The following is an 18,109-nucleotide window of genomic DNA, read 5'->3' as shown; positions in this document are numbered from 1 at the left end:
AATTAACTCTGATGAGATATTCACCAGTGCTTGTGTTTTATACTAGTTAATTCCTTATCATCTTGTTTTATTCTTGTGCTTTGTACACGGAAGGAATACTGTCACTGATTACTTTCTTCATTATAAATGAAGAAAGGGAAAAGAGCACTTACATAAAATCATTGACTATTGTCTTGAAACCAGCGAAATTAAAGTCTATTTCCTTTGTGTTGATTTAACATTCTGCTTCAAGAGCGCTTGCATTGACGATACAACTGGAGAGTAAAGCGGCAGATAATGTCATTGAGAAACACCACGATCCCAGAAGGGTACAGCGAACCTTATTCACTAGGGCAGCAAAACTCGTCGTGTATCTTTGTTGATTCACCTGCAGAGAAAATATCTAAAATTTTGGCGTATAGCTTAGGATCGATTCTTTGCAAGTTTATTTATTTCGCAAGCGAATTGTCCGTCATTGTTTATGCTCAAAGCTTGGTATGGATACCAATTGGTCATCTTTCTAACGAAGCTTGGGCTTATTTCAGCCAAGATTCGCAGAATAGCCATAGCTTGTACCTGGATTGTTGGAGGCGTGTTCTATTTCCCGAAACTGATAACTTAAGGCCTTGTTGAACGTGGCAATCACACATTTTGTACTTTGGTCAACACCGAATCAGTTTTCACCAGTCAGAAAGCTGGTGTTGGATATTCCTGGCTACATATGTCTCTCTGCTTTATTGGTTCGTTATTTATAATTATAGTTTTTTTAAAATGCGATATCAATCACTTTAAAAAGGCAAAATAAAGCCTTTGCAAAAGTACGACATTCTCTAAAGAAGCGAAGACAAGCTTTAAAAATTGCGGTTGTGACAGTAGTGCTGTTTTACATTTGTGTTACTCCACAAGTTTTGATATATTTTGTAGTCTTGAGGACTCCTTGTGCCTTTCAGAGATGGTTTAACTTTTTAGCGGTTTTGTTGTTTTGCTTATCTACTACTGTCAATCCAATAATATGCCTGTCATTTGTTGGTAGCTATCGTCGTGGACTTAGGAACGTTTTTGTGACTGTAGAATTGAAATCAATAAGAGGGCAAAACGCGAGAAAGAAACCATGAAACGGATAAAAGATCCCCCTTATTAGGACACAGTGGTCGAACTTCAAAGCACACAAAAAAAACTATAAAGGATCACAAAATACTGTTTTGTAATGGGGTTCTTTCGGTAAAAAGTTAAACGAGGGGAAAAGCAAGTGGACCTCACATTTTCTGCTAGAAATATTTGTAAATGTGAACACATTTAGCCAAGGTAGCGAATTATGTTTTTATGTAACACCGTTAACACTACGAAAAGGATTTAGAGCCAAGAATGCAAGACAAGTTTATCTTTGGAGTCAAGAACGATGTCATTTTACTAGTGTTTGTGTCAATGACATATATAAGTAGGTACCATTTTAGTTTAAAAACTGAGCGAAATCCTGTTCAAAGAGAAAACAGAGGTTTTTGGACCAAGCTACCCATGGCCTTGTTTATGTGAAATAAGTCATATTTTCATTTATTTAGTTATTACAAAAATAATATTGAATTCAAATTTGCGGGTGCTAAATGAAATGCTAAATTGTCTACTTGTAGCTGGACTAAAACCGACTATTTAGGCTTAGTCCTCTGTTTTGATCTGTTAATTTCAATTCTTGTTGTGTCCAAAGATTCCTTGTAAGTAAGATCAATAATAGACCTTATTCGTATTCTCGGTATTGGACTGGAACTAGCTTGCAATGGAGGCTAATGCGGGTAATCTTTTCAAATGCAAATGACATGAAGCTGTTTTTAATGATATTCCCCCGCATGAGCCTCTATTGCAAGCTAGTTCCAGTCCAATATCGAGAATTCGAATATGGTCTAGTATTATTGGCTGAGTAACAAACCAGAACAAGCACCTTGATTATTCTGAATATGTCCACCGGAGCTATTCCGATTGAAAACACTTTCTTTTAAGGTTTATTGAAATATTACTCCGCATCATGTGGACAGGAAATGATTTTTTTGGAAAATGTGGACAGAAAAATTAATAGCGCAGTCTCTTATACAAACGTCTTTGCACAACACACTGGAAAAGTTGAAAATTTACATAGTATGTAAATAACATGTAAATAACATGTAAAGACACTGTAAAGGATGATTTACATAGTTTTTACCCTTTTACATGTTCTTCTCAAAACATGTCAAAAACATGTAAATATTTGAAGTAAAACATGTAAAAACACAGAACATCATGTAAATTTCCCGAACGAAAGACCACGGACCATGTAAATAACATGTCAATTTATCCGATCAACCCTGTAAAAAGCATGTAAAAACATTTATACCTGATGCTTATAAATAGACTGAACATGTAAAAAACATGGAAATTGACAAAGGGGGCCTGTTTGGAAACATGTAAACACCATGTAAATTGACAAAGGGGGCCTGTTTGGAAACATGTAAAAACCATGTAAATTGACAAAGGGGGCCTGTTTGGAAACATGTAAATTGACAAAGGGGGCCTGATTGAAACATGTAAATACCCTGGAAATCGACAAAGGGGGCCTGTTTGGAAACATGTAAATACCCTGGAAATCGACAAAGGGGGCCTGTTTGGAAACATGTAAATTGACAAAGGGGGCCTGATTGAAACATGTAAATACCCTGGAAATCGACAAAGGGGGCCTGTTTGGAAACATGTAAATTGACAAAGGGGGCCTGATTGAAACATGTAAATACCCTGGAAATCGACAAAGGGGGCCTGTTTGGAAACATGTAAAAACCATGGAAATTGACAAAGGGGGCCTGTTTGGAAACATGTAAATTGACAAAGGGGGCCTGATTGAAACATGTAAATACCCTGGAAATCGACAAAGGGGGCCTGTTTGGAAACATGTAAATTGACAAAGGGGGCCTGATTGAAACATGTAAATACCCTGGAAATCGACAAAGGGGGCCTGTTTGAAAAATGTAAAAAACATGGACATTGACAAAGGGGACCTGCTTAGCCCCTGTAATTAAAATGAAGAACAGAATGCCTGGCACGGTTTTCTTTTATTCGTCTAGAACCTTTTCTTGATACTATCCTAACTACATTCATTTTCAGTACGTCAGTGCATATATTTTTCCAGTTAATAATAATACATACAAATGATTTTATACCCCATAAGTAATAAAGTTTTTCTGCATGTATCTTGTATATATAGCTTGGAATATTCTTTATAAATATAATAAAAACTAGCATTTCATTCAGAATAAAATGATTTAGATCGTATAGTTTTGCATAGTTTTTTCAGTTCAAATAAAGCAGTTTTACTAGGTCAAAAATTGCTGATACCAATTATTTCAACTTCACGTAATCATTATGGAAAACAATAAAGATTAAGATAAATTTATGCATGGTTAATTGATAGAACTGTCTAATAACATATCAGTGACTTCATTTCCAAATAGTAATAATACTACTCCTCTATTGCAAAGGCCCACTTTGATCCTGCTTGTTGCACTGGTGTTTGCTTTTCTCTTAAAAAGCCAATCTCTTTTGCTTGGCATGTGCCCCGATTTATCCTATGTTCCTCTACTGAAGTGTCTTCATGCACTCAATGAGGTGAATTATGCAATAGCTTAGCATATGTATGAAAATGTACCATATCATGAAAGACATGTATTGTAGGATGAAAATGAGCCTTTTAAAGTTATACTATGGGTAAGATATTGATCACTTTTATTAATAGGCGTAAATGGTCTTTTTGAATAACCGCATAAAATATACTTTACAGTAACTGAAGGGTTGGAAATGAAACCATGGTATTTCAGGATTAAATTTTTGTTGAATGTTTTTCTTTTGCTTCAATTCATTTAATGTTTGGCACATGACTTTGCATTCAGCCCTTCAGTTACTACCACAACCCTTCCATATCATAAAACTATAATAAACATTGCAGAACCTTTTGCACAATGATTTTGAACACTGAACAGCCAAGTTCACACTAGCCTGCGAGTAGGCTCACCTTAGAGCACGCACAAGAATGACATTTACGTGGCAAAGCCGCGAGTGAACCTGCATCAACCTCTGCTAATTTTTCACTCCCACCCCGAAAACCGCAGGAATACTGACAAGCCAATTTAATTTCAAAGAAAGTAGAAGTTTGACAGGAATGTTGACAAGATATAACATTCATTGAGATATGAAATTTACTGGTGCCTCTTCACCAGTCTCCTCCCCACCATATTGCTGTGCCCGCCAGTCGTGAGTGCCCCAAAGTATATTTTGTGCCCCAAGGTGAGCCTTCCCGCAGGGTAAGTTCAAACACCATTCATTGCTAAGCTATGTTAAAATTGTCCCAAAAAATGCCTTGAATTTAAATTGTACAAAAGCTGATTTTCATCTTTGCTCGGTCGCTCTTGTTGTACATTTACAAGACCTTATTTTTAACTTTTCCTACCTACAGAGTAAGCGCTTATTCGAGGTGGGCGCTTATTCGAGGTTGGGCGCTTAATCGAATAAACACTTAATTGTGAAAGTACAGAACTAAGACTGACACTGATGTAGAATAATTCTTCACCTTTAACAGTGGTTATTTGGCAAATGGTTTGGGTTCCAACCCTTCAACTTCTATCATAGCACTACAATTGATAAAAAAGCTATGGCATCAAATAACCATAGTAGAACCTCTTGAATAATGATTTCGAACACTGACCAGCCTAGGTTCACTTTACACATTTATCACTGTAATTGTCAGGCTTTGTTAACGTGGTCCTATTTGAAAACTGCCATGAATTCAAATAATTTGTACAAAAGTAGAACAAAAGTGATGGAATAAATTTCCACCAGAAAACCACACAACATGTACATGTATGTACACCAACTGAACATTCAGCAAGATGCTTCATTGTGATGGTACAGACTTGATACCGAGGTGAAACGATTTACACCTTAACCACCTCTGGTTATTGCCACCTTTTTAGTATTTGTATGTACAAGACTTCATCAGTGAAAGTGGTAGAGCCTTCTTTAACCTAACAACAAATTATAAAGAATCATTAGGAATGACATTCTGGTTAGATCAATGTTGTGGTTAAAAAAATTTCAAACCAATTTTTACTTTCCACTGTCTCATTTCTTAATATTATCTGAAACAAAAGAAAATAAAAATCAAAACTGGTTTGAAAAATTAAAGCCAACAAAGAGTTGAAACCACAACATCACCACTTCTGAACCTGCACATTAGGGACTTCAAGATAACTAGGAGGGCTGACCTTGAGAACAGCTGACTGAAAATAATTTTTTACATGCAGACATTGCTCCATGTACATTGCCATCCAGTTGTTATCAAGGACGCAAGAAGTAGAGTTTTGCAGTCCACTGGTTGCACTCAAATATAAACTTTACACAAGAATAAAAGACCTTATGGTATCACAAAATTCAAACAAATATGCACATGTACAATTGAACATGTATTTTTTAAGCACTCTACAATGCACATTTGGATATGTAGGAATTTGTACTAGACCAGCTGTAAATGTACATGTAGCAAATTTCCTATAAAGTAGATTGCATGGTAAGCTATACTCATGACCACTGTACCACAGTGGCCAGCTGCCAACTGTCAGAATTTTTAAAGTACACTTTATGTTACCATTACCACTATTAATTATTTTAAGGCTAACCATAAACATGCTAACCAGAGTTTTAAAATTTAGGGCCACACAAAGTGCTGTTAAGGCCAACTGGAGTGCTATTTAGGCTACATTGTAAGTGCAATGCTATTAAGGCTAACAATAGTGCTACATGTACAGTGTAACCCCGATATAACGATATGCCAAGGGGGCAGTAAAATTATATCGTTATATCAAGGAATCGTTATATCAGGGTGCTGTCCTATACATTTTATTTTTGCCGGGACATAACATATTCATCGTTACAACTGTATATCGGGAATATCGAAGATCGTTATATCGGGGTTCCACTGTATTGAGGTTAACCAGGTTGTTATTTCGGCTAACCTCAGTCCTATTTGGGCTTACTGCAGTGCTATTCGACTTACAGAAAAAAGCCTTTGACTGCAGGTCATTAAGTCTACATTGGATTTAAAACTTTGATTAGCTGCTAGTCATTGAGACATAAATTGAGGCTTGTACTTACATGCCACTCTTGCTATCAACCCTTTCATCTGAAAATAATAACACATCCAAACAATTCAATGTCATTAATTTTGCTGACTCAATTAAAAAGTCACTTCAGTACTCCTGACGTAACCAATTGAACATTCCATATTCAAACCCCATCGAACGCCAATGGTTGATTGGGTACGGTAATTGCACATAACCGTACTAAAATTAAAATTTGGTCCATCCAACAAAATGGAATGTTTGATTACGAACTCTTGCTTGTTTGTATATTATGCAGACATTTTGTATGGTGCACTACTGCCTATGTTTTGTTGTTGTTGTTGTTTTTTTATTTATTATTTTGTTTTTACTACTGCCTATGTTGCGGTGAATGAAATGGTGCAAGTTCTGTTTAAGTAGAAAAAAATGTTCTGTTTGAGTCTTATGGTGACTACAAGGCAGAAACCATTTCCTTCCCACCACTATAAAAAAGTAAACAAAAGTGCATATATCAGTATTTAACTGTTGTTTCGTTCTCTTACACAAAATATGTATAAACAAACATTGACACTCGGTTTAATTAGTCCTGCATGTTTTTACTTATCAAGAGATGGATTCCGAACAAAGTCGAATCACATTGAGTTTGGTTGTGTTCGGTTGTGTATGATTGGTTCCCCGGGGTATCCAATCCAACAAAATTGAACCAAAAATCAATCGAACCCAATCGAACACCAATCGTTCGATTGGGTTTGGTAATCGAACAAAATCAAACATCTATTTTGCTGTAAGTCCGATTTTCGAACCAATCGAACATAATCAAACACAGTCAAACTCAATCGGGTTTGATCTAGTTCTGAATCTTTCTCTTGATAAGTAAATCACGCAGGACTAATCAAAATCAACTTTTATTGAATGGAATAAATATAAAAACGTCCAAATATCGAACTGAATGTCAATGTTTAGTAAAATATATTTGGTAGAAGAGAACAGAAGGACGGTAAAATAACTGAAATGCACTATTGTTTACATTTCTATATTAGAAGGAAGGATATGGTTTCTGCCCTGCAGTTTTTACCGTTACACTCAAACAGAAGTTGCACCATTTCATTCACTACAACACAGGCAATCAGTGTGTTCAATATGTGAAGAATCATTATAGGGAGCCAAAACGCTGCCGCCATCAGTCTGTCTTAGCCCTCGAGGGCGGCCAAAAGCGACGTTGACAGGAGAAGAGCAATTTCCAGCATAACAATTACATTAGAGGAAGTGCTTACTATCAACATGGATGACAACAATAATAAGTGAACAAGTAAAATAAAAACCAAAATCATCGTAATAACAAAAAACTTGCATGCAAAATTGACTTCAGTTTCGGACGAGTAGATTGTTCGACTGCCCCAGCTGTGGCTCTTGAAATCAATCGATATGTACGCAGTATAAATCAATATATACGCAGTATAAACAAACAGGAGTTCAGTAATCAAACTTTCGATTGAATTCGATTGACCAAATTTTACTGTGAGTTTGATTATGTACGATTACCGAACCCAATCGAACAATTGGTGTTCGATTGAGTTCGATTACCGAACATTCGATTGGTTACCCTGGGAATAATCGAACTCACAGCAAAATAGACGTTCGATTTTTTTCGACTAACAAAACCAATCGAATGAGTTTGATATGCCAGGAGTACTATATAGATAAGATTGATAAATACTGCTTAATACTTTGGGTGATAATTTTAAAGCTGTTTTAGTTTGCTTTATAATTTGCCAGTTGAAAGCCTCACTGAGTTTAAACGGTTGCAAATCGGCAAAATAATAATTACTATACATACAATAACATGAATAAATAAGCCTTGCACTCTTAAATTATATAAGCTTATATTTTAAATAAAACATGTTGAACAGTCCTGTGTTGACATCTCTACATGCACACGCAATTATTCAATTTATTCTAACAATAACTTCATGTTTAAGAAGTGCTGAATTATACGTATGAAGTGCAAGAACAAACACGAAATTCTACATTTTGAACTTCTATTAAAATATTAAAACCAATCTCACCTAGAAGCTACATAGAGGAAATCAAACATGATTTGAACGGTCATATATAAGCTTACCTTGGAAAGAAACTTGGCTAAAACAGGCGTATTGATTGGAGATCCGGTGAAAGAAGGCTCCATGCAGCTAATTTGGAAGTAATAAGGTCTTAAAGAGAGGAAAATTGCCCTTTTTAGCGAGAGAAAAGGCCTCTCAATGATCGATCTTCGAACCGTTGAACCGAGCGCCAAAAAGTACCAGAGAGGACGCCGGGATTAATTTTCGTTCGCGCCAGTGCTTCTCGGCCTTACCTCTCGACCAGGTCAAACACGGCAAACGACCAATTTTACCGCCGTTCGCGTGCAAAATTTCCTTGTCTATAATATAAAGAAAACCAAAACGCATGCCTCGAAAAATATATAAGCCAAACTGTTGGACGCTAGCGTTTTCCCCCCACTGCTCCAGATTGTTTAAAATATTGTTAGACGAAGTCATAGTCGCCTTCGTTTTCTGCATCAAAAGGTTTTTATTTATAATCTGTTTACTTTTTGATATTAGTAAAAGATTTGTAACTAAGAGCTTTTGTAATGAGTTATGTTAAAACTGATATCAGTCGCTTAATTTCGTCTTGCGCTTCGTTCATCTAGATAATTAGTAAATAATAAAAACCCATTCAGGCGATTGCATATTGGAGGATAATGCCCTTGGCTGAAAAAATGAACAGTTGACTAAGCTTCAAAGGCAACTGTGAAATTTTGAGGATAATCTTTCAGGCAAGGAGTATTATCCTCCAGCAAGCCGGAAGGGGAAATATTTTTTTTATACTTTCTTAAATCCCTCCGATTTCTTCTTCGTCGTTTAATTTCGTACCACGTGATGCGTTCTGTCTAACTAATGAATGCACGCGAAAGTTATTTGGTGGGTTACATCATGAATTAAAAGCTCATGTTCACATGTTTTCAAACAGCCCCCTTTGTCAATTTCCAGGGTATTTACATGTTTCCAAACAGGCCCCCTTTGTCAATTTCCATGTTTTTTACATGTTTCCAAACAGGCCCCCTTTGTCGATTTCCAGGGTATTTACATGTTTCCAAACAGGCCCCCTTTGTCAATTTCCATGTTTTTTACATGTTTCCAAACAGGCCCCCTTTGTTAATTTCCATGGTTTTTACATGTTTCCAAACAGGCCCCTTTATCAATTTCCATGGTTTTTACATGTTTCCAACCAGGCCCCCTTTGTCAATTTCCATGGTTTTTACATGTTTCCAAACAGGCCCCCTTTGTCAATTTCCATGGTTTTTACATGTTTCCGAACGGCGCCCCTTTGTCAATTTTCCATGTTCTTTACATGATTTAGTAAAGAAATTTACATGTTTTTTACAAAGAAAGAAACTGTAAAAGTGGTTAATACATTTGACATGTTTTTTACATGTTCTTACAATTAGCGTTGTAATAAAGGACCATGTAAATCACTTTTTACAATACATTTACATGATCCGTTGAAGACTGTAAATTTCATGTAAATTTTGTTTTACAAAACTCCAACATGTAAATTTTAATTTACAAAGAATGTAAATAAGATTTACATTTTGTAAATCGTAATTTACATGTGCATGTAAATTTTCAACTTTTCCAGTGACAATAGGAATAAAAATTGTGAAAGCGGATCCCCTAAGAAAAGTTTGAGAAAACTTGCTGGGATCTCCAGCCAACTATATCACTGCTATGTAAATAATGATAATTGTGACATTTTTTGTTCGTTAACATAAATCCTGCTGGAAGGATTTACGTATACTGTCGGTGATAACTTTGCTTTCCTTCGGCAATGTTATAAAGATACAGTTGCTCTCGGCTACTCTTGCGCTTCTTTCGTGCGCTCCAAACTTCCCGCGTGCACCATAACTCTGAAGTGTACGCTTACGCATGAACCGATTGTTTAGTAAACAATTTCTGACTTTTAAAACACTTTCGTTTAACTTTTCTCATTATAATATCTCGTCATAACTTCGCAGTGAGGGTTCTTTTGTGTTCCAAAACTTCTTTCGCGGGGAGGAAAATCTCACGAATTCGACGCAGGAAAAATACATACAACACATGTGTAGAGTATATAATTTAAAAAGAGTAAGCCTTGACATGACCATCAGTGTCTTGTTGGAACTAAAAACAATTAGAGTACTTACTAAAACCTAGGAATTGTTGTTCCCAAATACACCCATCTCATGGAGTGAACGATAACCACCTGGCAAGGTGCCTATTTTATTAAAAGTCCATCAATAAACTTCACAAAATAAATGCAATTCAATGAAAACATTGTTCACATTGCTTGAAAACATTATGTACAAACAACAAATAGAACATTTCGCAACCTATGCAAATATGTAAATTATTCGGCAGAGCAGAAAATACTATGGATCATGGTGGTTTAAATGGTACAGATTGCAGGGTTAAACCGTTCAACCTAAAGAATAAGAGAATACATGAAGGTTAGTATGAGGTATTACACTAAAATGAGGACCATTGTCAACTCCTGCTAACCTTACTCGCACTCACAGATTATAATTGTCTAGCTTTCTGAAAGATATGAGATATTTTTCTTTTCGCTTGAGATGTTGGACTAGACAAGAGGAGACAAAGGCAAACTAAACCTAAGAAACACTGTGAAAACGACTCCCTTACGTTTGCGTAAAAAATAATTCTTCTCGAAACATTGCTCACTGCAAGGGTTAACCGAGGCTAGACGAAAACAGTTTCCGTTTGATGGAAAATGTCATTTTGGCTGCATTATGAGCTATTACATACTTTGCCCCCTCGGGTCCCACCACAGTGTCTCGAAAATCAATAAATACTCATGTTTTTAACCTTATCGGCCATAAAAAAAATCAACTTTGACAGAGATGATTTTTTGAAATGACTAGGGTAAAGCCTTTCAGATCATTGCCCTGTATTGCCTTGCGCATACTTATTGCGCAGAATTTTACCCGTAATTTGCACGCGCACATAAACAAAATGGCGGCTTTTTTCTATGGGGCTTAAGCTGCGTTCACATTTAACCCGAAACATGTTTAGAATAAACATGTTTCAACGAAACATGTTTCACCTAAACATGCTTGCTATTGCATTGTTCACATTAGGTGTCAGTTTCAAACACGTTTCATGCCTGGTGTGTAATTTATGCGGTTTCACGGTTCTTGCATAAATCTTTACACTTTAACCGTAAAAATATAGCTCGAAATTACAATTAAGTTTCCATTAAATCTTTGTTTTTCTGTCTATTTTCAAGCCCTTCGATGGTACAGGGCTTTCAAACGTTTACAAGAAGACAGTATTGCCAGAATTTGCGCTATCATTCAGTAAAAAAAGATTTTTATTTTGTGAAGTTTATTTTGCATTGCAATGCTGCAATGCTGCGCGCTTGTAGCCACCGTCGTAAACTTTCGCGCGATATTCTGCCGAATATTCTGCTTTCTATCCATCACCAATAATTCATATTGTATCGCTTTATTAGCCCATATTTTAAATAAACATTTGATCATATAGAAGGCCCAGATTTGAAGCTTTTGGGCACTCGCCTCCTCGCCACATGTCCGCCATTTTTATTTTGTTTAGTCTGATCATGATTGAAACTACCTCGTTAGGTAGTTTCAATCATGATCAGACTAATCATGTTTCAATATTGATTCGCGCAATAAACTGCCTGATGTGAACACTTTTCACAACGAAACATGTTTCATTCGTGATCAGACTAATCCTGTTTCGGCCTAATGTGAACGCAGCTTTAGTCCGCGATAAAAATGAATCGTCTCTTTCTCGTAAACGAGTATTGGCACCTATCATTTTTTTTCTCAGCTTTTAGGTGTAGCGATCAAGTTCTTTCTATAACACGAAAACAGATCAATTCCTTTGTTTGAAAAATAAATAATCACAGGAAATGTTTACCAGTAGTACCAAGATAATTGTTAACAAATTATGGGGTTATATACAAGGTCTTCCTGCTCCTAAACGAATATGGGGACCCCACTTTTTTATTTCAATATTTAAGTCTCCTTGTCGGAAAATATTCCACGTATAATTGATTATTAATTTAGACCGTAACGCAATGCCACGAAATATTAACTATTATACTGATTATTATTAAACAAAAAAGGTTGTAACTCGTAGATTTCGTGACATAATTTCGCAACAATGTAAACAAAGTCCGTAGTTTATTACTGTAAGAGAACTGATGTAATTGCACGCGTATAGCTAGCTAAATTAGGGAAGAGAACGTGCTATTGTGAAATATGAATTAAATTTAGTAATATTACAATACTTAGGCTTGGGATTTTACAGTACTCGTGATCGTGGGGAAATTACTAGTTTCGCAAGATATGATATGAAAATTGTAGTAAAGTATATTGTAAGGGCAGATCGTGTTAGAATTGTTAACGTAAAGAACTACTGGATTGTTAGATTGTTGAATCGCTAGATTGTTGGATTGTACTTCTAAATAAATCTGTAACGAAAAAATACAGTCCTCTTGATTGTTGACCAGCGACTGCGGGATTTACAAAGATTCCGCGACATCTGGTTCCTTGAGGTAATCAACAAGTAGGCAAAGCCTGTTACGGTCGTCTCGAAGCACATTAGACCAATCTCGCTAACCGCTGCTCTGTCAAAGGTTGCTGAGGACTTTGTTGTCCATGCTTATGTTGGCCCTGCTATTTTGGAAATTGTTGACCCCAACCAATTTGGCGCCATACCGAAGTCCTCTTGCGCCGACGCTCTGGTTTCCATGCTGCACACTTGGGCACAAGCCACAGATGGAACCAGCGCTGCAGTGAGAATAATCCAACTAGACTACAGGAAGGCTTTCGACTTGATCGATCATCAAACATTAGTCAACAAAGTCTTGTCTCTTCGTATACCACGTGGTGTCGCTCGTTGGGTCTGTGATTTTTTGATGGACAGACAACAACGTGTGAAACTCTCTGCCGACTGTTTCTCAGAATGGGGAAACGTACCATCTGGCGTGCCTCAAGGCACCAAGCTTGGCCCCTGGTTATTTGTCCTTATGATAAATGATCTCAGCCCCTCTGATGTACAGACTTGGAAATACGTCGATGACACTACCCTTGCTGAAGTGGTCGCAAAGGACAGTGAAAGTAACATTCAGGAAGCTGTGGACAGGGTAGCTCTCTGGTCGCGCTGCAACAAGCTCCAACTTAATGTGGACAAGTGCAAAGAGTTAACAATAGACTTTAAGAAAATTAAACAGTCTTTTGCTCCCATTTCGATTAATAGTTTAGATCTAGATTTGGTCAACAGTGTTAAGATATTAGGTGTCACCATCACCGATACGTTGCATTGGAATAACCACGTTACGGAAATCATAAAGAAGGCCAACAAAAGACTATATTTTATCAAATTACTAAAAAGAGCTTGTGTCCCAAGAAAGGTCATTCTTAACTTCTATTGTGCATGCATAAGACCAGTTCTAGAGTATTGCGCGCCGGCTTTTCACCATAGCCTTCCCGCTTACCTAAGCGACGATATAGAACGTGTACAGAAACGCGCGCTATTTATTATCGATCCACAAGCATCATATCAGGATATCCTATCAAGTTGCAATCTAAGCACCCTAAAGGAACGACGTTCTATCCTGTGCAAGAAACTCTTTAATAAGATTATGCTCGATAGTAGCCACAAATTACATAAGTACATACCACAGGAAAATGTAAATATGTATAACCTCAGAAGTCAACGTCATTTTCAAGCATGTAAGGCTGGAACAAATCGTTTTAAACATAGTTTTTTTCCTTCTATGTCAAATTTTTAATATAGTTATAATAGATTTTAATAGTTGTATTTTTAATATAGTTATAATAGATTTTAATAGTTGTATTTTTAATAATTTATCTCTGTAAATTTTTACGCAATTCAGTTTTTAGACTGTCATGTAAGAATATCAATAAACTATCTATCTATCTATCTAAAGTTTGATTGAAAGACTATGTTCAGTTCTATTCCGGGGGAATGACCTTAATATTAAAGGAAACTTCCAAACCATGATGGCTTAAATTAACTATCATTAATCTTACCTTTGTCGTAGAACGTCGTTCTGCCATTTGTGGTCATTTGCCATTTGCTAAAACAAAAAGAGATGATTCTTTTAAAAGAATACTTAAAATTGATCAATGTGTACCCGACTTTTGTATTACAAGTACTTTTTGATTAATTTCGAGTACCGTTTTTCCATACCACAAATCCTTGGTAGTATAGGAATTTCAAATCGCAGTTTTCTTTCCTTTTCTTTGCTTTCAGAAAAAGATAAAAAAAAAGTAATAAAATATTAATTTTTACTCACCAAATAAACATCAGCTTGCAATCTGATTTTGTTCAGCTAAAATAAAAAAAATTGCGATATTAAATCTACTCCAGGATAGTAAAGTAAACTTTTTTCATTGCTTTCTTAAGACAACCATTCCGTCTTGTAATTCATTAAAAACATTTACTTCCTTCATACTACAGAAGGTCTTAAATACGTGTTGCAAAAAGTACTTTCTTTTTCCTCTGAATAAACTAGTTTTGTTTTTGTTTTATGTCGATTTTTTTATGTTAACAACATTATTCATTGACATTTTCCATTTCCCATTGAGAGACAACATTTTCAGAGTTTGTCTATCTATGACAACTAGTTACTTTCCATAAAAAAAATGCTGCTCACTTGAGCCCTTCGGAACTTGTCTTGAGTTTCACACTCCAACTTTAATTCTTCATACAGATTTCTATAGTAGTAGTTGGAGCAAAATAAAAAAAGAATTAGCAGAAAGTCCAATCGGACGGAAACCAAGAAACGTACAAGACTTATCCATGATCCTCTTTATAAATATAAGAGAGAGTGTTTCTTCACAAGAGAAAAGTAGCGCGGCGAAGCATGTCTGACGAACTTCAAGGTGTTTAGAACAAACATAACATTTTGAATCAAACTAATATTACAAAACAAACGAAGAAACAAAATCGTACAAGTGTGTTCACTCGTTGAACTTTTAATCAATTAAGAAGGTTTAATGCATTAAGTTGAAAAAAATCAAATATAAAAAAGGTGTTGTTAAAAGTGTTCAAAGTGCTTGTTCAAAGTGCTTGGAGGACGTTTGAAGAACAGTCAATTGATAGTGACACTAAATGTTACTTACCGTAACGTATTACAGTTCTTGCAGTTTTTCTTCCTGGCTTGCAAAGCCTGACATAATATTACCATGTCATTAATATTTCAATTTAGTCGAAACAAATTGAAAAAAGGTAACGTCAAATTAATCTGTGAGGGATGTCTTTGGCTACCAGGGAAACTTGTTTCTGAATTTATGTGCCAAAGCAATAAGTTGAAAAGGCAAAAATTTTTCTCAAGTTTGGTTCTGCAGTTTAACATAACGTTGCACAACATATGAATCTATAAAGTCGTTCATCTGTTACCGCTTGTTCGTCATTTAAATTGCAACCCCTTTAAATCTGTTGGTTTAATTTGCCAATTTCTAATGTTGAAAAAGGCAATGTTTTACTAATTTCCTTACTTTCAATGTCACTGTCAATGGCAGCGAACGCGGCTAAACAAATCTTCACTTACGATAAGATAGATAAGATTTATTTTCCACTCCAGTGAAAATGGTTTTTCAAAGTCAAATTGCAATAAAATGTTTTGAAAGTATAGTGTACTGTTTAAAAAATAAAATTATCCTAATTACTATAAGAGGGCTACGTTTAAAAGGGTTTTATGTATCCATACAATTCTTCCAAGCGCGAATTTTTATAGCTTACCTCGTTTAGTGCGCTTGCTAGTTCTTTGTCTTTAATGGCATTGCCATTATTTAACGAGACGATCTGTAAAAAATGAAATGTTGTTGATAAAAGTTAAACGATAACAATAAACGTTAATGTTTATTTTTCAAATCATTATAGCAAAGAAAGAATTAAAAGAATTAAGACGATGTAGCTATAACTTGCGTCTCTTCGCTATAACTTGCGTCTCTCGTCTACAAAGCACTCAACGACAAAACACCATCCTATGTTTCTAGTATGCTAAGTTTTAGAAAGTTTTCTCGGTCACTACGTTCCAGTGGCCAAGAACTGCTAACTGAGCCCATGGCTAAACTCAAGACCTATGGAGACCGGGCGTTCAGCACTGCTGCGCCAAGGCTGTGGAACAACCTGCCACTAAGCATCCGAAAATCGGCATCAGAAGACATTTTTAAGAAGAACCTAAAAACTTATCTTTTTAAAGAAGCCTATGACATTTAATTTTTATTTCTTATACACGTTTACTTTAAGTCCAGTTAAATAATCATGATATTTTTAGTTTTTAAATTTTTAACTTTTAAAACTTCACTCTCTGCATGTATAGATATTTTAGCTCAATAGATTAATTTAGTTAGGTATTTTTATATTTTATTTTTTAGCATAGTGATTGTAAAGCGCTATGAAAGATTAGCTAAATAGCGCTATAGAAATGATTATTATTATTATTATTATTATTATCTTCGAAATATTTAATTTAAGGCCCTTTTAAATATCCTATGACAGAATTTCCTAAAAATTCGAATTAATAAGTTGACACTGGCTAAAAATATTGTTTTTGGACGTTTCGGCCACTACTGTTCCCTTCTTCAGCAAGATAAATATACAAATTTTCAACGGCGTCCTGTTAAAATATGTAACGAATGTGTGATAAAAACTAAATGAACTTTCCGAGTGCAACAAAAGTCTCTAGAGCATTCTTAATGAGTCTTTGAATTCTTAATGCTATTGTAAACGTTTGGTAGCGCTATGTGTTCGTTTATAGCGTTCCTATCTCGCACAGAATGCCAAGCTTCAAGAATTAGTCGTTGTTTCCACACCGTTGACCTGTCAACAATTTCGACGCTCTCCAAATCTATTTGATGGTCGTTAAGCATATGGTGTTTTGCCAACAAAGAGTTTTTATCCAATGTTGCGATGGCCTTTGCGTATTCTTTCATACGTGTTTTAAGCGCGCGTAATGTCTGACCAACATAAACACAGTCGCAATCGTTACACTTGATCTTATATACAATTCCTCATTTAGAATTCTCTAGAGACTTTTGTTGCACTCGGAAAGTTCATTTAGTTTTTATCACACATTCGTTACATATTTTAACAGGACGCCGTTGAACATTTTTATCTTGCTGAAGAAGGCAACAGTAGTGGCCGAAACGTCCAAAAACAATATTTTTAGCCAGTGTCAACTTATTTATTCGAATTTTTAACATGCCTGGCTACAACCCGAACATTTTTAACAGAATTTCCTACCCTTTCATATTCCTAAACTTGTTAAATCCCTTACCCCTGTCGGGAGGAGCCTCCCCGTATAGGCCATTATAGGGGAGGCGAAAAGCTGAACAATCTAAAACGTAAACTGAGAAAAAAGGGTGGCATATTTTATTTAAAAAAATACGAAGAAAGGTACATATCCTTTGAAACAGTCATTTTGTATGCCAGAACGATTAATCCCCCTTAATCCCTCCTTTAAGTTCGCCCGAATGGAGCCTGTAATTATGTATATGGCCACTTGGTACGCAAAGGGTAGTCATTTTGTATGCCACAATAATGAAAACTTAAAAAACCCAACCACCAACATAACCACTTCTTTAATAAAACCATCTTTGTGAATAAAAAACTCATTTTTAAGAGTAACAAAAAGCCATTTCTTAAAGCGAAAGTCGCCGCTGACATAAGCAAAACTTTACCTTGTGGTGAGCGTATTTCAATTTTCTTTCCATATCAACAGCTTCGTCATTAAGCGACATGATCTAAGAAGAACCAAACATCGTCGATAATAGTTCATTGTTAACTTAGAGTAGAAAACTTCGCCTGGGTTGTAAAAACACATGTCAACAATTTCTCTTCTTAAACGTTTTATAAAGTATCGGAAAAACGACCTGAAACGAGTTCCATTTGAATCAGATATTCTAG

The 18,109-nt window shown here is 35.7% G+C and overlaps 2 protein-coding genes across 4 annotated transcripts in view; both read right to left on the bottom strand.

The window, feature by feature from the left end:
• Positions 1-10,402, bottom strand: part of LOC144650238 (uncharacterized) — a 66,316-nt gene extending 55,914 nt beyond the window's left edge. The window contains exon 1 of the mRNA XM_078509892.1: positions 10,330-10,402. The gene's annotated coding sequence lies outside the window, so the exon portion shown is untranslated. The remainder of the gene's footprint in view (positions 1-10,329) is intronic.
• The window catches only part of LOC144650256 (uncharacterized), a 66,858-nt gene continuing 58,931 nt past the window's right edge, over positions 10,183-18,109 (bottom strand). Inside the window, exons 8-14 of one of the 3 annotated variants that reach the window (XM_078509922.1) lie at positions 17,884-17,946; positions 15,941-16,003; positions 15,322-15,368; positions 14,853-14,913; positions 14,493-14,528; positions 14,227-14,273; positions 10,183-10,607 (exon numbers count right to left, since the gene is read on the bottom strand). In XM_078509922.1, coding sequence (XP_078366048.1) covers positions 10,562-10,607; positions 14,227-14,273; positions 14,493-14,528; positions 14,853-14,913; positions 15,322-15,368; positions 15,941-16,003; positions 17,884-17,946 — 363 coding nt within the window. In that variant the 3' untranslated portion in view covers positions 10,183-10,561. The remainder of the gene's footprint in view (positions 10,608-14,226; positions 14,274-14,492; positions 14,529-14,852; positions 14,914-15,321; positions 15,369-15,940; positions 16,004-17,883; positions 17,947-18,109) is intronic. The other 2 variants (XM_078509921.1, XM_078509920.1) reach the window with 2 other exon arrangements.

This window comes from Oculina patagonica, chromosome 4 (genome assembly GCF_052425735.1).
Source record: "Oculina patagonica isolate OP01 chromosome 4, crgOcupat, whole genome shotgun sequence".
NCBI classification, from domain to species: domain Eukaryota; kingdom Metazoa; phylum Cnidaria; class Anthozoa; order Scleractinia; family Oculinidae; genus Oculina; species Oculina patagonica.
The sequence above is the reverse complement of the archived record's forward strand: the minus strand, read 5'-3'. Positions and strand labels throughout refer to the sequence as shown.